Source organism: Leucopleurus acutus (assembly GCF_964270905.1).
Source record: "Leucopleurus acutus genome assembly, chromosome: 10".
NCBI classification, from domain to species: Eukaryota; Metazoa; Chordata; class Mammalia; order Artiodactyla; family Delphinidae; genus Leucopleurus; species Leucopleurus acutus.
Window position 1 is genome coordinate 28,486,103 of NC_139153.1, and position 20,973 is coordinate 28,507,075.

The following is a 20,973-nucleotide window of genomic DNA, read 5'->3' on the forward strand; positions in this document are numbered from 1 at the left end:
TGGTGGGACTGGTGGCTTTTCTGATGAATAACTCTCTCTTCTCAATCAAATTCAAGACCATAAACATGGATTCTAATAACCGTTTTTATGACCAGGATTTTACAGATGAAAATCTGAAATCAATATATTTCTAATTATTATATTTCCTGTCTTCCCACTGCATAAATCTATTATGTTCTGTAATGAGAGCCCAAAAATCAAATAGCAAATATTCATCTGAACTTCAAGCATTCTACAACCCACTGAAGTGTCTTTCAACCCTGAAAGTGTGTATTTTCCACCTTTTATATTACAGCTGTACCTAATTTATTAAAATCACTTAAAACATCTAAATGCCAAGCAATTCCTATAAAAAATATTTTAAATGCTCTTAAGAGCCCATACAACATATTCTGCAAAGGGCAGCAGTCAGTTGGAGCAACCTTTAGACGAACTACTTAGTTGAGAATCTATGCATTTTGGGGTTGTCTGCATGATGAAATTACGAAACAGTATTTACTACAGTGATATCATGATGTATTTGAATAAGCCATAAGAAAATAGAGTGAAAGAACATGATGTTCCTTTCTTACTACAAAAAAAATACTTAAAAAATGGAGTGTGGCTACCCTCCTATTTTAAGTAACATTTTAACAATGAACAGCTGTTTTAGAACAATCGTTTTTAATTGGGAAAACATTTTAATATAATAATGGCGTTAAATAATACATTTGTGATAGGAACATACTTTCTTTTTATAATTTAGTCTATATTTCCATAAGAGAGATTTGAAATCCCAAATCTACCCCTTTTATATATAGATGGAGACCTGGAAAATATGGTATCAATCAGAGATGTTAGACTAAGAGAGAAAACTTAAGAGAAAAAGAATATTCCAAAAATAAGGTCTCCCGTCAACAGTAATGACAAAGAAAGTCATTCGGAATTAGTCTTGGACGTGAGAAAGAATCCAGGGTAGGAAAAACACGCTACGATAATTCTAACATTTCTTTGGGGAGAAAAGTGCTTCTCACATGACCTTCACCATAAATAGGCATCTGGATTTGAATTCCAAATTGTAGAGATGGAAAGAGCTGGAATAACGCAAGTCTGAACACAATTTAAATGGATATGTCAATACTTGGGTAAGATGTTATCATTCCAATTTAAAGAAAAAATATTTCTGGGTCAACCTGGCATATTAATGATCTTACACCTTTTCAAACTCTCAGTAGACCTACCATAGGAGTATCAGGATAAATATATTCGATCTTGGTATATTCAACCTTCTAAGGCACTATCACTGATAACAGATTTCATTTTCAAAACAGAAAGAGGAAAAGAGTCTTTGACCTCCCTGGAGGCAGTGACCCCATGAATCTGTCTTTACATCTAAACATGAACAAGAGGGCTTGAGACAGAGCAAGTAGATAGTTACCATCTGCTCTGTAGAAAGTTAAGGGTACCATGACACGTACAGATACATATACACACATGTATCCTCCTCCCCCACAGGATACTTTTTGTTTAAGCCACACACATAAGGTGAGGAATCCATTCTGGGAGGAATCTGTGGTCATTTTCACAACATTTACATAACTAATATCAAATATTAAGCGGCTGACACTTGACAAAAAGCTGGATCATTATGACCTGTCATCCACCATTCATAGGTCTATTTTCCTTTCCACTCCCTTTGTTAAAAGTGATCACTTAAGAAAGTGAGCTATGCCCTGCCCACCTTTGGAGTGACTTGTCAAGGTTCACATCGGGTAGCTGTAAACTTTCTCATGGTGCTGCAGGGGCTTGATCAGCTCTTCTGGAGGGTCCTTCGTGGTACGCATTTCTAAGAGAGATATTATTTTATAACAGCCTCTTAGGTCAAAGGATTGACACGTGGAGTAGTCACCAGGGACCTCAAAAATAAAACAATAATAATAAGAGCAACCTCACCACCTCTTTACCGCAGCCTGGCGATCATTCATTGTCTTCACACCACACGAGAGGAGGGCTTTTCACCACGACCCGAGTTGTGATGCATCCCTTTATGATTTCACGCAAAGCCTGCTGGAATGGTCAACCCGCCAAGCTTGCCGTTTCTCCTCTCCAGTCTCCAGAAAGGGCTGAACAGCATATGCCACTCACTTGAGCCCGTAATACCTTGGCCAACCTGCACAACACAGCCAGATGCAACCTCGCCATAGAATACTCACTCCGCCCAGGAAATACATCCCTAACTGATCAGAAAGGTGGAACTCTCACAGCATCATGGCGACAGACTGCACAAAAGCAAGGAACTCTGGCAAGCCTCTAGCACAGGGTCGATGACACTATTGACATTTGGGGCCAGATCATTCTTTCTTGTGACTTTGACTCGATTCTAATTACTTTAAATGGAAATAGCCACATATAACCAGTGGCGACAGGATTAACTGGGCAGTACAACCCTGAAAACTGTAAAGGACCCCAAATTCATGGAGCTTTATTATTTTATTTACAACCATGTGAGGCTTCTGAAATCAAAACCCCATATCAAAAGTAAAGAAATGTCTTTCCTGTAACTGCCTCCCTTATTAAGTGCCATGAGGTTGCTTAGCTTTTAAGACCTGGAAAAGACAGCAAGGGCAGCAGGCACTAAGGGCTACTTAGCCAACAGCCATGCCCCCTGCTATTTCTGCCTACATTCTCATTGGTCTAAGCCAATCATGCTAATCCCATTTCTCTCACCAGTGATTGGATGCAGCCTGAACACATGATTCATTTCTGACCAATGAGGTAAAAGCATTGATAGACCAAGAGTGGGGTGCTTTGAGGAGCATTTTACTTGCTCTTAAATACAACAGAAGAAAAAGATATTTTCTCTTCTTTCTCTGGGCTTTATACCTCAGCATTTGACCTCTGGAACTGCAAGTCATGTTAAAGCCATGAGGAAAGTGATTCTAAGTACAAAGCCTAACAGCTAAGAATGGTAAAGTATAAACAACATAGAGTATACCTTAAAGATGGCAGAGGGCTTCCCTGGTGGCGCAGTGGTTGCGAGTCCGCCTGCCGATGCAGGGGACACGGGTTCGTGCCCCGGTCCGGGAAGATCCCACATGCCACGGAGCGGCTTGGCCCGTGCACCATGGCCGCCGGGCCTGTGCGTCCGGAGCCTGTGCTCCGCAACGGGAGAGGCCACAACAGTGAGAGGCCCGTGAACCGTAAAAAAAATAATAATAATAAAAATTTTTAAAAAAGATGGCAGAGTACGAAGATGCCACCTGGCAGTGCCCTGTCTGTAGAGGGCTATGTAAGATATAAATTGCCCTCATTATTATTATTATAAGACAGGAGAGTCCGAAGGTCTTTCCCAGAGGCTAAAACATGATAACTGATACAAAAACAAATCCTTATACTCAAACGTGCACCTGGAAGTGACCTCGGTGTGAAGTCGGGAGAAAAATCCTGGTAATACTGCCAGCCAAGAATACTCATGACAAAAGAAGCTAATCTTGACTAGTTCTTGCTGGTACAGCAGGTGCACGGTCCAACTGGCCGTAAGTGTTGAAACTTCCTTTTCACACCCTAGTGGATGGTGAGAGAAAGGGCAATCTTTACACAAAAAGAATGTTATAAAGATAGCTCATTAGGACGTGGTGTAAGAATATAAAAGCCACAGGACATTCAAAAAGTGTCAAAATCACTTCCCAAGAGGAAATTGTGTACTATGCACTTCACAACAGTGAGGAGAAAAATACCTCCCATTATCACAGTGGGCCCCAGGAGCAGAAACACACCACAAATGGCTTCTCTCTCATCTTTGAAGGTACTCGTCAAACAGCCTAGTTACGAGAGGCTCATATTTCATTTTCCTGCTAAAGTTTCAACAACCAATCGATACCAAATGTACTAATGACATGCAAGCCCAGCTAAAAGGAAGAACGCTATTCTAAACCCTCGGAACTAGAGGGAAGGGTGGGACAGAGATAAACTGCTTCCAGGAGGGAAACAGGCCAACCATAATTGGGGCAGAGCAACTAAATGATACCTTTGGGAGCAGCAAATTTTTATGCAGCTTCAAGAAGGAGCTTGTTTTCCTCCCAGGCAATGGCCATCAAACTGGGAGAACGTGGATTAACATAAACAGGAAATTTGGATCAAGTGGCTTCCCAAACTCAGAGAAGATCTCAAGGTCAACTAAATTCAGTAAGCGGGCCGCAGAGCGTAATGCACACCTTAAAACACCCCACAGTCCACACTTTCACTCTCTGAAATTCCCTTCATCATGATAAGCAGGGATGATAGGTGAAACATTTAACAAATGAGGGGCAATAAACACTGACAATGGATGGTGGAGGACGGGTGTTCAATCCCAAAGGTCCCAGAACAGGAGGAGTGGCTGAGGCAGCGATGAAGGGAAAATTCAGGGGGACTGGGCCAGTGTGTATTTAAGATTTTTAATAACCTATGTGACTGTACCAGAACCAGGACATACAATGAGCTATACTTTTTTAAATTAGGACACTAAATATTTTCCATAATTTTTAAGCCAATTCAAGAAACTCTATATACCCTGCTGGATTTTTTCACATCAGAGATACAGGTTGATTGCATGGCATATAAGAGGTTTCTCAAGCCTTCCAAGATGGTGATAATATCTGGTAGAGAAGAAGACTCATTTTGCCATACTGGAATGCCAGCTGTACAAATGCTGAGTTAAAATTTTTTTCTTAAACTGACTTTTTATAAAATCTTAAATATGTAATTAATAGGAAACTTAACACACCAAAACAGAAAACTAGCATGGCCTGTCATATATTAGGGGTACCAAGAAATAATGAAAGCCACAGGATCAAATTCTAAAATACTCTCCCAGCTGAAGGCTCTGGGCAAGACCCGTCTCTTTTAAAAAGTGATGCTGGCAAGTGACAGACAAGTGTTAAAAGACCTATTAGCACCAAATTGTGAGTTTCTCCTTGATAAAGAACTCAAGAAGAAATGACTTTATTATGCTAAAGTCAAGTTCTTATACCACAGTAAAGTCATTTTTCACATGAAAAAATCACATTTAATACTACACTCAGGGAAAACATTATTTATTATACACTGTAGTACTATTAATGAAAAGCAAGGATTCCTAAAGTTATCAGAAAGCATTTGTTGAGAAGGCAAGATTCTACGTTATACACCTACCACTGATTTGTTTTTCAACATAAACAAGGTCTTTACTACATGATAGAACATGGGGTTTAATATAAATGAAACAGAGTACAGTTAAATTTTAATAGCTAGAAAGGCAACCAAGAAGATACACTATCCTTAATGCTATTGGTCTCAAATAGGGTCATGGGAAATTACCAGCTGAGAGGTGGAGGCTAGGTTAATTTCAGAATCACTTAACAAATGTTTGAAAGCCAACATCACCACTTTACACGGTTATCAGACTACTAATACTCATGGTGGACTGACCACAACAGGACCACATATGAGTTAAGACTTTTGCTCAGTTACACTTCATCCTGTGACCTGAGTTCCCGACTATACTTAAACAGACAGAATATCCTATCTTTAAGCACACATCAGACACTTATTCCAGCCTCGTAATGGCGATACTAAAAGTTCAAAAGCCAGTGAAATCCAGTAAGTCTTCCCTTACTTTTGAATTGCTACCAGGCTCACCCAACCAAGAGAAGAGACAAGGTAAGGAGTAAGAGTATAGTGCAACTTAATAATTACGAAAAGGGAAAAGCCAATAAAATGTTACTCAGCATGATATATATGAATGATATTTTATTTGCCAAAAAAAATTCCACATAAGTGAGCTTAACAATATGCAAAGGGAATGACAGAATGTTCCTCTGTTTTATATTGTTAGAGAGTGGGTTTTATGAACTAAATCAGATATAATAAATGAGTACATTTTGTTTGGTTACAAATGAAGATAAGTAGCCTTTAAGTAAATCACAGAGCAAATCACTGCTCTCCAATCATTAGGCACGTATAAAGCTAGGTATATTTTTCCTTTGAACATTTAAATCAATCATGTCCCTCCACTAACCCACACTCACCCCACCCCTGCCCTAAAGAAACTAGTTTTAAAGGAGAGACTATCATCCTTTCAAATGTATGACCAGGAAAAAAGATGTCTGACTTTGATCCATCACAGATACGAATAATATATACTTATAAATAACTCTCTGTATGCCTTCTGTAGACCCACAAAGTTTATAGATTTCTAAATATTAAGATTTATGTTATATCAAAGCAAATATTGACCTTACCTCTGTCTGGGTCAATATTTACTGCGTTGCTCGATAAATCTTGCTGTTCATTTTCAAACCGAGTCAATATCAGTTCATTAATTTCTGCATGATTCATATCAGTATGAAATTTGAAATGTCAGTGAAAATGTTTCACCTAAAACATTTAGATATAGCCAATTAAAGAGACAAAAAGACTTTTGCTTTCCTTCTGGCTTTCCTTGTAGTTTTTTTCTTTTTTCTTCTTTTTCTTCTTCTTTCTCTCCCCTCATAATTGTTACAAAGACAACTGCCTAAATTTGATACAATTCAGCCATCTATTATAAAATAAAAGGATTCTTTTAGGAAATATTATGAATATACTGGTATAAGAAATTAAAATATTCTAGATAAAATTCTATAAGATACTAACAATATTACAGAAATATAAATTTTAAAAAAGCAGTGTCCCTCATTTCTCAGTGATAATCACAATTAACTTTTGCCTATAGTCTCCAAACTTCTCAGTTCTATTTCTTGATGGGACCTTATTACCCAAATTATTTTTATATATCTTGTCTCTCAACCTATTTCATTTTGGTAGATGTTTACTAACCATTTCATAAGAATGTACTAAAATTACCCAAGTCCCTACTGATGGTTAGCTGTTACACTCACAACACCACCCCGGGGATATGTACAAGTATTTCTAAAAGACAAATTCCTAGAAGCAGAAGTGCTGGATCAAAGATTATCAATCTTTAACATTTTCACAGATATTGCCCAAGAGCCCTTGAAAGAGCCTCCGTCAACCCACTACCTTCAGAGCCAATTTAAAACCCAAACACTTAGCCTTCGATTTACTCATGTTCTAAGCTCCTCATCATAGCAACAATTTAAACTGTTAACGCTGTTACATAGCACTTGATACCAACCCAGCACTGAACAATATTTCATCTTCCTAATATGCTTTTTCCAAGGGTCACAAGGACCCTAAAGAATTTACTGATGTCCTCTTATAACGTACAATAGCGTCCATTAGCTTTACAAATACTTGTGAAACCATCTCCAGAGAGAAGATGCTAAGAAACTTTAGAACTCAAGTAGCAAGGATTACAACAAAGTTAAAAAAGAAAGAAAAAGAAAAAGAACACATCTCTAAGACGCTAGAGTAATTTCATTCAAACAGTGGAGCAAAGAAAAGCCAAACTTTGCATTGAAAAATGATCGAGGTACCTTAAGCATACGGCACCATGTGTTTCTCTTTTATACATAAAGTCCTGATTAGTGTGTGACCATATGTGTTTTTTCTCACCCAATCTATCCTTGTAATCACAGATCAAGTGTAAAAGAAAAAAAAGAACACCTATAGGAAGAAACAGCTTGTCCTACAATGTATTCCCTACCTTGAAAGCCCTCCTATTCCAAAACATTTAGGTAGGAACAGGGAGATACAAAGATTAATTACAGATAAAGGTTCTGCTCAAGGAGCATAAAGTTTTAAGGGTGTAAGAACTATGAGCAAAACACTATGCCGTGTCTTAATAGGTTCAAGTCCAAATTTTTTATCTTTATAACCAGCCCACCATTCCTCATTTACTCATTTTAAATTAAATGCAATGGCATCTTCAATCATCCTGGGGATCATCGCAGATAATTCGTTTTGCTTCCTCTTCCATACACTCATGATGATGAATTCCCATGGGCTCTTTCATCTCTCAAAATCCTGATGATACAACCTCATTGCTTCTCATAGTTTCTCACCGTGCCCTCTTCCCCTACTGACCAATCCTTACCCCTACAACTCGTGCTGTGACTCAAACATAAAAGCAACTTAGTCCATTTCTAGCATGATATCCTTAAATGACTCCCTGTCACCCTCAAAAAGATGTTCTAAAAAAAAAACAAAAAGATGTTCTAAGTCACTAGTAGAATTCTGTTAAGACGCTTCCTGTCTTAATACTTTGCATTATTCCCTTAACTTGCTCCACTCTACCACATGCTCCAGACCTACTGAGCTGCTTCCAGCTTCCCAGTCACAGCCAAGACATTGATTGTCTTCAGGCCATTGCATGTCCTGGCAAACACCTGCCCATCTTTAGTGGTACCTGGCAGTAGCAATTCTGAGGAGTTTCTCTGGCCCATCCCATTATACCACAACACCTGGCACACAGTAAGCAATTAATAAGTATCTTGAACAAAGAAATAAATAACTTCTACTTAAAAACTGTAAACAGAATAATAGGGAATTATAGAGAAGATAGAAATTAATTGTAAAAACTAAAGGGGAAACTGATGAGTTAAGACAGTGGGGTCGGGTAGAGATACCTTTGAGCTGCGACTTAGGAGAATGAATTTCAGAAGTGTGGTCCCATCAGACCAGAAGGTCTCTATCGCAAAGGGAATGTCTCTGGGGAAATGATTCCCTTAAGAGATTTCGTAGGAGGCATTAGGAGAGGGGCAAATAATATGACAATAGTAACATTAAGGTTCTATAGTGCCTTCCATTTTTCTAATGACAAAAGCAGACTTTGGCAGGCATCTGTATTTTGCTTTACCTTATCTAGACATTATTAAAAATAGGCATGGACCGTGGAGCAACTAGGCCCGTGAGCCACAACTACTGAGCCTGCGCTCCACAACAAGAGAGGCTGCAACGGTGAGAGGCCCACGCACCGCGATGAAGAGTGGCCCCCGCTTGCCACAACTAGAGAAAGCCCTCGCACAGAAATGAAGACGCAACATAGCAAAAATAAATAAACTCCTACCCCCAACATCTTCTTTAAAAAAAAAAAAAATAGGCATGGAAATATTATTTTATTTTTTTATGCAGCAGGTTCTTACTAGTAATCCATTTTATACATATTAGTGTATATATGTCAATCCCAGTCTCCCAATTCATCCCACCACCATCACCCCCACCCCTGCCACTTTCCCCACTTGGTGGAATTTAATTATATCTTAAGTTCACCAGGGGAGCTCCTTACGTAAAAGGATCCAACGGTGAAACCTTTTGTAAATCACCCACTGATTTATCTGGATTTCATGGCAGGATCCCCTTAGTGAGTTCCCAAGCACAGACTCTGGCATGAATTCATTTATCCATCCATCTATTCACCCACTTAAAAAATATGCACCAAATATCTACAAAATGAGATATTCTGGTACAAAGCAGGAAAAACAAGGAATTATAAGCTATAATCTTTGTCCTCAAAAACTCTACATTTAGCTGGGGAAATTACACACACACACACACACACACACACACACACTCACACACACACAAGCATGTTATAATACATGATGTTCATGTGAATAGTGTAGTGCAGTGGCATATAATTAAGAGCCATACCAGGTGATTACACATATTACTGCTAATCCTCAAAGCCATCGTACAAGGTATGTCCTTTTATCTCCATTTCACAGCTGAGCAAGTCATCAAACCCCAGGACAATTAGAAAGGACATTAGAGATCTCGTCCCACAATTTCCTGGCCACAAAAGGAATGCCTCTTAGAATAATCCTGCTTGACCCAGTGCAACAGCAGACACTTCATACAAAGAACTTTGGTCATAGCATGTCTCAATTTTGAAGTCCTCTAACAGTGAGAAACATCCCCCTTCTTGTGTAGAATCTGTCTACACAAGAAAAACATGAGATATACATTATTAAAAGTGCAGAAAACCAAACAGGGTAAGCTAAAAAGGGGTGGGAGGAGAAACCACCACCTGTTTTTCCCCAAGTCTTTGAGGGGGAGGAGAGAAAACAGGTTTATAAAAATGCCTCAGAAAGGCCATATATGACAAACCCACAGCAAGCATCATAGTCAATGGTGAAAAACTGAAAGCATTTCACTAAGATCAGGAACAAGACAAGGACGTGTCCACTCTTGCCACTCTTATTCAACACAGTTTCGGAAGTCCTAGTCACCGCAATCAGAGAAGAGAAAGAAATAAAAGGAATACAAATTGGAAAAGAAGTAAAACTGCCAGTGTTTGCTGATGACATGATACTATACATAGAAAATCCTAAAAATGCCACAAGAACTAATCAATGAATTTGGTAAGGTCACAGGATACAAAATTAATGCACCAAGGTCTCTGGCATTCCTATACACCAACAACGAAGAATCAGAAAGAGAAGTTAAGGAAACAGTCCCATAAACCATCGCAACAAAAAGAATAAAATACCTAGGAATAAACCTGCCTAAGGACGCAAAAGACTTGTACTAAGAAAACTATAAAACACTGATGAAAGAAATCAAAGATGACATAAACAGATGGAGAAATATACCATGTTCTTGGATTGGAAGAATCAATATTGTGAAAGTGACTATACTACCCAAAGCAATCTACAGATTCAATGCAATCCCTATCAAACTACCACTGGCATTCTTCACAGAATTAGAACAAAACATTTTACAATTCGTATGGAAACACAAAAGACCCCGAATAGCCAAAGCAATCTTGAGAACGAAAAATGGAGCTGGAGGAAACCGGGTCCCTGACTTCAGACTATACTACAAAGCTACAGTAATCAAGACAGTATGGTACTGGCACAAAAACAGAAATATAGACCAATGGTACAGGATAGAATGCCCAGAGATAAACCCACGCACATTTGGGCACCTAATTTACGACAAGGGAGGCAAGAACGTACAAGTGAGAAAGGAGAGCCTCTTCAATAAGTGGTGCTGGGAAAACTGGACAGCTACATGTAAAAGAATGAAATTGGAACACTACCTAACACCATACACAAAAATAAACTCAAAATGGATTAAAGACCTAAATGTAAGACCAGACAGTATCAAACTGTCAGACTAGGAAAACACAAGAAAAACACACTTTGACATAAACCACAGCAAGATCTTTTTTGACCCACCTCCTAGAGTAATGGAAATAAAAACAAAAATAAACAAATGGGACTTAAAAGCTTTTGCACAGCAAAGGAAACCATAAGCAAGACGAAAACACAACCCTCAGAATGGGAGAAAATATTTGCAAATGAATCAATGGACAAAGGATTAATCTCCAAAATATACAAGTAGCTCATGCAGCTCAATATAAAAAAAACAAACAACCCAATCCAGAAATGGGCAGGAGACCTAAATAGACATTTCTCCAAAGATATACAGACTGCCAACAAACACATGAAAGGATGCTCAACATCACTAATCATTTAGAGAAATGCAAATCAAAACTACAATGAGGTATCACCTCACTCCAGCCAGAATGACTATTATCAAAAAATCTAGAAACAATAAACGCTGGAAAGGGTGTGGTGAAAAGGGAACCCTATTGCACTATTGGTGGGAATGTAAACGGATACAATCACAGTGGAAAACAGTATGGAGGTTCCTTAAAAAACTAAAAATAGAACTATCATATGACCCAGCAATCCCACTACTGGGCATATACCCTGAGAAAACCATAATTCAAAAAGAGACATGTACCACAATGTTCACTGCAGCACTATTTACAGTAGGCAGGACATGGAACCAACCTAAATGTCCATCAACAGATCAATGGGTAAAGAAGATGTGGCACATATATACAATGGAATATTACTCAGCCATAAAAAGAAATGAAACTGAGTTATGTGTAGTGAGGTGCATGGATCTAGAGTCTGTCATACAGAGTGAAGCAAGTCAGAAAGACAAAAACAAATACCATATTCTAATGCACATATATGGGATCTAAGAAAAAAAAATGGTACTGATGAACCTAGTTTCAGGGCAGGAATAAAGATGTAGACATAGAGAATGGACTTGAGGACATGGGGTGGGAGTGGAAAGCTGGGGTGAAGTGAGAGTACCATCCACATGTACACACTATCGAATGTAAAACAGTTAGCTAGTGGGAAGCAGCCGCATAGCACAAGGAGATCAGCTCAGTGCTTTGTGACCACCTAGAGGGGTGGGATAGGGAGGGTGGGAGGGAGGCTCAAGAGGGAGGGGATATGGGAACATATGTATGCATATGGCTGATTCAATTTATTGTACAACAGAAACTGACACAGTACTGTGAAGCAATTATACTCCAATAAAGATCTATTAAAAAAAAAAGCCTCAAATTTCCACTTGAACTTGCTCCAAATTTGTTTCCCATTTCCCTTTCTGGCAACAATGACCTACCTAGCATGTGTTACATTTTGTGTAATAATTACAGAAGTTCTGGGCAAACTCCAAAATTCATGGGCTGTCATCACCTCAAGTAACACAGAAAAAATATCTGTATCTTAGTCAAGAAAACTAACAGAAGAGAAACCGTTGTAATATTGCCAATGAGATACTCTCAAAACTATCGCTTTTATTTTTTTTCTGTGTAGTTCTCCATGAAACACATCAAAGGTCTTTCCCCCCTTTTCCCTATTCTTGGTATAAGGCAAATAAATCCAAAGACATAAAGCAATCTTGAAATTACACTGCTATTATTAACAGTTAATAATAATCATCTTACATTTATGTTCTGCTTCATATCTCTTATGTGTGATATTTTCAAGTTGAACTCAGATATTATGAGCACTCCTTTTTAGAGTAGAAAAAACTAAGAACCAGAGAGATAACCTATCCTCAGATGAGCACAATGGGACTAAAACACCTGTCTCCAGACTCCTCAGTAAACAGTACTGTATCCTAAAGCTGTAGGTGTTCACAATGGCGTCATTTGATAAGCCTATGAAAGTAAAGTTGTTTGGCATTTCAAATATAAATAGGATGTAGACATTATCCAAGGTGATGCAGTGAAACTGAAATAACTCGGCTAGTCCTAAAGGGATAAGTTACACTAATATCAATGAAATGCTATCATGACAATATCCTTAAAACACGTTCTCCACAGCTCAAATACTTATGCAACTCTCCGCAAGTGACCAGGTGGGATGCCACCAGATAATCAGACCAGCATCATTCACCAAAACCCACCCTGTACCCAAAGGCAACCTAATGATTAGGACACCAGAATCCAGGGGCCCCTGGACCACCAACACCCACTCCTCTCTCCCCGTTCCACCTCCTGAAGCACATCACTCCCTCATCTTTGTCCCTCCCAGTACTTTCCAAGAGTGGGACCACCAGAATCACTATGCATGCCACCTAGAACATTTGCTGGGGATATTTCAGCTCAAGGGAAATGCAAGGCCAGAAAAAACAGAGACATGTTACAAATCTCTGAAGAGTTTTGTTTATGAGTCAGGCTACCATCTGCTCGATAACCCAGGCTGTATCAGTGTGATCAGGAGTTGCACACCTTCTCTGTAAAGGGCCAGATAGTAATATTCTAGGCTTCCCGGTCAAAGGTCTATGTGGCCACTACTCAACTCTAACATGAGTCGTAACATGAAAGTAGCCATCAACAAGTGCCAACGTGGTTGTGTTCCAATAAAACTTTACTCGCAAAAACAGGTGTTGGTTTGTAGTCTGCCAAGCCCTGAACTTAAGGATAGTTTTTGCTTAACCCTCATTCCCACATCTCAGATGGACAATTCTTGTGAATTACGGCTGACAGAATTTAGCTAGTTAGCTGGAAGCATTACCTAGGGATCACCCACTGTCAATCATAGCACCCAACTGAGAATTCCAATAACAACAATATCAACAGTAGCAAAAGTACTAATAGTGTCAAAAACAGCAAGAAGTAGTATTAGGTACATTATACCAGGGATTTGTTAAATTTTTCACACACATCATCTCATTTCATTCCCATTAACATCTCTATGAGGGAAGTTCTATTAATTATTCCTATTTCAAAGATGGGGAGACTGAGGCTCCAAGCAGTTAAATGCCAACATCACAAAGATATTAAGAGATAAGGCTTAAATTTGAACCATAGCCTATGTGACTTCAAAATTCACACTCTCACACATAATACCCCGCAAAGCACCAATGCCTTTATCTTAGGAGGAACTAAGACAAACCTGTGAATTAGAGTCATGAGATTAAAATCTGGACCTTTAAACCAATCTTTCAGAAGTGGCCTGCTTCACCTTCGCTAAATCTAAAACCGTTCGCCTCTGCAAATCATGACCTTTCTTTTGGCAGTCCAACTATCCAAGCAAGATTTATACCTAGAGGTAATACCTGCAGCTCATAGTTCAACATCTGGTACCCTGTGGTTTTAAGGCCCTTGTCTGAAGTACCAAAGGTGACAGGCGACAACTCTTACTCCTTCCTGCCCTTTCTTTATCTATTTGCCAAATGCTAAGGAGTGTCTCTAAAGGATCCCAAGTGTTCTTGACATGAGAACCAATATTTCACCACTTTGCTGAAAATAACCACTGATACCATGGAATATTCAGGAAGATGTTTAAAGTATAGGACTATAAACCATCAATTGATACCTCTCTCATTCTTTTCTTCTCCTTTTACTTTTATTTTGTCCATTACACCTAGCAAGTTACTCCACTGGTTCTTACAAGCCAGTCTATATAGCCTTCTGGGAGATTCTTCAAATGACTGTCTTCTCCTGATTCCACAAAAAAAAAAAAAACAACTAAAACAGAGGTTGACAAACTATGGCCTGTGGACCCTATCCAACCGGCCGCCAATTTTAGTACAACCTGAAAAGTAAGAATGGTTTCTCTATTTTTAAATGGTTGAGGGAAAAAAAGTCTAAAATATAAGATTTCCTGACACATGAAAATTATAATAAATTCAAATTTCCTTGTTCATAAATCAATTTTTATCAGAACACAGACAGCTCGTCCATCTACCTATGGCTGCTTTTGTACTATAAGGCAGACTTGAGTAGCTGCAACAGAGACCGTATGTCCTGCAAAGCCCAAGATATTCACTACTGGGATCTTTATAGAAGAGCATACCAACCCGCTGAAGATGAACTAGTAGCCCTTCTACTGACAGAAACAGTTCCCAAATCCAGACACAATGCATTTCAGAAATACAAAATGGAGACTCATTAAGTCCACCAGAGTTAAGAATATCAACAAATGCTCCATCCCAAAGATTGCACTAATTATGTCCATTCTTAACTAAGTAACGGGAACATTTTTAGGCCCTTCATTCCTTCACTGCCATTTGCAATAGTAGATGCTGATGGGATATAACTTCCGATTTCCCAACAGCATTATTATTCGAAATTGATGAACTGTAAATAGCAGGCCACTTTATCCCTCTTCCTAACTGATATCAGAGCCACAGAGTACAAAACGATAAATTTTCTTTGGGTTTCTTGGCAAGAAGCTATATATATATGTAATTTCGGTCTTCATCTCCCAATTTCCTTCGTTTATCAGAAATGGTGACAAAAAGGCTCTAATTAGATAATTCTAATCACAAGGAACGGGGTGTGATGGAAGACTTCAGAATCACTATCTGTTCCTTGCAAAACAAAACAGATAGACTATTCTCCCTGTAGGGGCAGGAGATTTATCAATAGTCAAAAGGATGCAAAAAGTCAATAGATAAGGTGTAATTAAAGATCAGGCCTATAAATTTTACACTGACATGAATTTAACAGGATTTGCAGGTGGAAACTCAGGGTTTAAAACCAGAGTTATCATTATGAAAATAATACCTTTCAGTTCTGTATGTAACAACATTGCATAATGCACAGATTTATTATTAAGACTAATACTCCATGCCTCCAAGCACTTTCATACAAAAATTTGAATTATTCAGTGCTAGAGTGATTTCCACAGTGGTCTGTCTTCCTCAAGCATTCCTCCTTAATTAGCTGCACTACATTTTCCATGTATTTTTGTGCACCAAGGTCTCTTTTAGAAATAACAATCCACCTATCTTATTTTTGATAGTTGTTAGAAGCATAAGCCAGAAAGGCCTGTATATTCTTGCAGATCTTTTTTTTTTTTTTTTTTTTTGCCCCTTCAGATGTAAGAAAATTATTTCCAATGTAGCATTCAACATAGTTTTAACAATGCTCTCTCTCTTCACTGGCTCAAAGGCGAAATGTGAAAAAAAAAAAAAAAAGAAGCGAACTACAGAAACACCGTAGAGGGCTGAAATACATTCAACTAACAAGATTTGATTTGAAAATAAAGTTGCGTTTCTTAGATTAAAGCATAATAGGTCATTTTGATATGTGACGCGCTGTAATATTTAGCAGCTGAAGACTAGGCTTATATTTTCTGCTCTCTGAAATCACAGCCACTGGGACGAGACAAGAAAAGGCCGCGTCTTTCGGAAAATTACAAGTTTGGTACAATAACTCATTAACAAGTAAAGTTCAGAAATTAAATGCAATTTGAGGGGAAAACAGCAGGTTGAGAAAACAGGTGGGAGAGATAAATTAAGGTACTTATCACCTTGAGGAAAAACAGTCTTGAATATTTCAACTTTTAGTGAACTACAAAAGGTTTGAACAAACAGAAATCAGGCGTGAAAGTGATTAAAAGTGTGCTTTCGAGTGAATTTAATGGGATGTGAACTGGCCTGTATGATCGCGGTGGGAACCAGTCAACTCACCCGAGTAGGCCCAGTACGGGTCGCCGGAAGCCTTGCGCCTGCGGATCTGCGCCGAGCTGCCCTGTCTGTTCTCGTGCAGGGCCCCCATGTAGCCTTCTGTCAACGCTGCAAGACAGGAGAGCCGCGGTGAGTCAAAATCATCACCCCGCTGGACACAGGAGGGGTGTCAAACGCACACAGCCCAGTGACGGCCTAGCAGCACAGACCTTGGGGGTAACTGAACAGAACCTCCTGATTTTACAGAAAAACAGCTACAGGAGAACCTAGAGAGATTACCAGGATTATTACTAATACTAATAATAGCTTACAATGAGCCTTCTCTCTGTGCCATGAACTCAAGATGCACTAAACACTTTACATACATTATCTTATATAATTCCCAATGAACCACCAGTCAGTAGATACAATGTCTCAATAATGGGTCCATTCAGATAAGCAAACTGAAGCTTAGAACAGTTGAGTAACTTAGGCTTGCCCAAGGTCATACAACTGTAGGCCTAGAACCCACGGTTCTGGTTCCAACTATATGCATAAGCCTATGTCCTAGGTGCACAGAGCCTCTAGCCTTATTTGATCTTCATCGGGCAAGGGGTCATTCCAGCTCTTTTACAGATGGAGGAATGAAGGCTCAGAGACACTAAGTAACCAGTCCCAAGTCACACAGCTAAGTATGCAGATCAAGGAACCGAATACAAGCACGCCTGCCACAAATCTCAGGCCTCTGCCATCCAAACACAGCACAGTCTGAGGCCTGGAAGACACCCCATGGTGTGAACCAGTCCTCCACATACTTTGGACCCAAGATAGTCACCTGTTATATCTGAAGATATGAAGCTTGAAACCCTCCAAGGCCAGCAATATTCAGAAAAGAAATACTGCTTAATGATGTATTTCTTTGAAAACGCAGAATGAATCCAATCTCCTACCCCAATATGGAGAGCTTCCATCTGCCTGCTACAGTGTTCAAAGCCCTCCGCTCCCAGCTACTTCATGGATGCAAATTTCTTTTGCTGTGAGCCCACACCTGAATGCACTGATGTGTAAGAAGACAAGTATCACAGGTGCCCAGAATCCAAGATGAATTGGAACTGCACTTCAAACAATACATCCCAGCTGTCTGTGTTAATATTTAAATGCACCCAAACAAAATCAAGTGTGCCTTTGAAAAGCAAGAAAAATGGTTAGAGGAACTGTATATTCATATTCAGTTTAAGACTAAGATGGTACCAGGAAAGCACAATACATTATTCCAAATTAGTCAGAGTAGTGATGATAACAATCATCTCACCATGATGGCATTAGCTTTGTTGACAACGCGATGGGTCATGAAGAAAAATTAGGAAACATGTAAAGTACTTTATGCTTGCACGTTAATTGCAAAGACTGGCTTTAAAAGAAACAACGCTTGAACAGAGCTACTCCACAGAGATGAGCCCTTTGGAGGGAAATGGGAATCTTGTAAAATCCAAACACACATTACCAAAGTAAACCTGGTGTCATCTATGCACGCTCTTTGGTCCTGAATGACAAAGTCAAAACCTAAGTTACTAACCATTTTTAAAGTAAGATGAAGGTTTAGATACAGATGGTCCAATTCATTCTATACTCTTGCAGATGAGCCATTCAGAGCTTCAGGAAGTTGACCATTCTAAGCTTCTACGGATCAAAAATAAAATTTCCCATCTCCTAGTCTCCTCATCTACTTTTTCCTCCACTAAAGCATACTAAATCAACAATTGCTCGGCTTCCTTGTCTGTTCACAGTAACTTGTGTTACCTTCATAATGATCCTATGAGGCTGGTATTTTTAACTCCATTTTACAGACAAGGAAACTGAGGCTCAACCACATACCCACTAAAAAGTTTCCTAATTGTTCGACTGATTTATTTTCTATGCATACGGGCAACATCTTATGTACCTGTCTTCTATGCTTCTTAGAGCTAATTCGCTCTGAATAATCACTCACAAATAATCCTTCCTCCTTGTATCAAGACTGAGTAAAAAAAACCGTGTTCCCATTCGCACACATACGACTGGGGCCAGGGACACAGTTTACAGTGATTCACTTGGCTTAAGTCAAAGAAGGCCCACCCTTCGACCTGGCAAGGATGGGGGCAACATGACGTGGTTGTCCAATCCATGACTCGTGACCTAGCAGGTGGAGTGGGGTGTGATGATTACCAAAACAGAGACTTGGCAACAAATTTCCACTATGTTATCAGGCATTTAAAAAGCACTACACACCCAGAGCTGAATAAGGTGCTCTGCTCATAGTAGCTGGTGTTGTCCTTATACCAATCTTATGAGGCTGTTATGTTTAGCCCCAGTGATACATATGTTTGGGAATGGAGACACCAGCCAATCAGAGAGATTCTTCTCTCTCTTGCTGAAGGTGTTATGACATGAGCCGGAAGCTTCAAGAGGATGGTTGAGGGTCAAGCAGGGGATCAGTAGAGGCGCTCTAAAATGGAACCAAGCAGGACTTCCGTGGTTGTCTAGTGGTAAAGAATCCGCCTTACAATGCGGGGGACGCGAGTTCGATTGCTGGTCGTGGGACTAGGATCCCACGTGCCGCAGGGCAACTGAGCCCTTGCGCCACAACTACTGAGCTTGCGTGCCTCAACTAGAGAGAGAAAACCCTCATGCTATAATGAGAGAGAAGCCCACGCACCACAAGGAAAGATCCTGCATGCCGCAACAAAGATCCTGCGCAGGTGCCGCAGCTAAGACCTGACAGGACCAAAAATAAATTAAATAAATAAATAAATAATAAATCTTTAAATAAAACAAAAAATGGAACCAAGCCAGAGAAAGTAAAATCTATGGATCAATTCTGTTGACAAAACTCAAGCTCAGGATAAAGCCAATTTGATACCAACCCCCTGGAAGGCTTTATAGTTATATGAACCAATCACTTACCAAAGCTCACTTTTCCCCCAGTGACACTCATGTGACCTCGGTGACCTTCAAACAAGTCACTTCAACACCTAATCATCAATTTTTCCATGCAGAAAAGGCCATTGTTGGACTAGAGCTCTGACTTTCAACCCTGGCTGCTTTAAAAATAAAACAAAACAAACAAAAACCCTATGCCCTGGACCCTACCTCCAGAGATTCCACTTTAATTGGTCTGGGGTGGGACCAAGATATCAGCCCTTGTTTTAAAATGTTCTCCAGGTGGTTCTATTTTGCAGCCAGAGATAAGAACCACCAACTTCCCTGCTGAGCTAGACCTGAGGCCCTGTTATCTGTGACACTATTAACTTACCCTCACAGCCTGTGACTCGACAGGCTAAGCTTGTCTTAATTCTAGTAAAGACCTGGCCACCGAAATGAATATCCTGCTGCCTAAATCACACCAGTGTGGCGTGGACCTGAGCAATTAGAGAAGCAAATCTAAACGGAACCAGAGCTGCAGCCAGATTCGGCTCACAAACAAATGAACCAGGTATAAAAGTAAAGAAGGAATAAGGATATTCGTTTAGACTCTTTACAGAAGATCACACTAGAATCACAGTCTCCATCACCAGTCCCCTCTTCTTTTTTTTTCCTGAAAGGGAAGTACCTTTTATTTCTCAGAACTTTTGAGGATATGAGGGTGCAGCAAAGGAGGACAAAGCCCGCCAGCAGCTGCATTACCCATCCTACTGGGAATGCGAAGCTACGGAGTCCAGAGCTTCATCAGGTAAGTGTGAAAATGTCCAAGTACTTAGAAGTAGATCATAATCGCAACAGTCTTTAACTGGACTGGATACAGGCTATAGGTTTTAGGGTCCCACACACGTCACCTCTCCAAACCCACTAAACCATTAATGAAAAAGCAAGTCTACAAAGATATATCCAACTCAAGAAACAAGGGAGGGACACATCAGAAGGTCCTCCCCTGACACTGCAAAGTAATGGAATCCATACCCCAAAGCACAGATACTTTCCCAGCCATACGTCACACTGCGGTGTAAGGCATCTGCACTGAGCAGTGGAACTGCCTATCTGAAGGGGGTTCACTTGGGCCAAATGTGAGAGGTGTGGCTTTGCTGTATAAAGACCAACAGACTAGAAGTGACAGACGGGGCAGGGCTGTCCCAAGGAAGGTGGGTTAACGCCCTCATCATCACACTCCCCAGAGTATTGAGGAGCAATGTGGGTTGTACCCAGCAAGGTAAGAATGGGCAGGAAAACCTGCATCTGAAGGGCATGCTGCATGGCCTATGAAGGGCTCTAAGCTCCCTGAGACAAGGAGCTCTCAGCCTACCTCCCATGATGGAGCTTGGCATATGGTGTGTATTCAGTAATGAGTGAGTGAGTGAGTGAGTGAATAAATACATGAACACCAGAAAG

General features: G+C 39.8%; 1 protein-coding gene across 2 annotated transcripts in view; it reads right to left on the reverse strand.

Moving 5' to 3' along the window:
- PTPRG (protein tyrosine phosphatase receptor type G) overlaps nt 1–20,973 on the reverse strand; it is a 736,510-nt gene that overhangs the window by 544,283 nt on the left and 171,254 nt on the right. For both annotated transcript variants that reach the window (XM_082848957.1, XM_082848956.1), the window contains exon 2: nt 16,636–16,740. In XM_082848957.1, the coding sequence (XP_082705083.1) occupies nt 16,636–16,740 (105 nt within the window). The remainder of the gene's footprint in view (nt 1–16,635; nt 16,741–20,973) is intronic.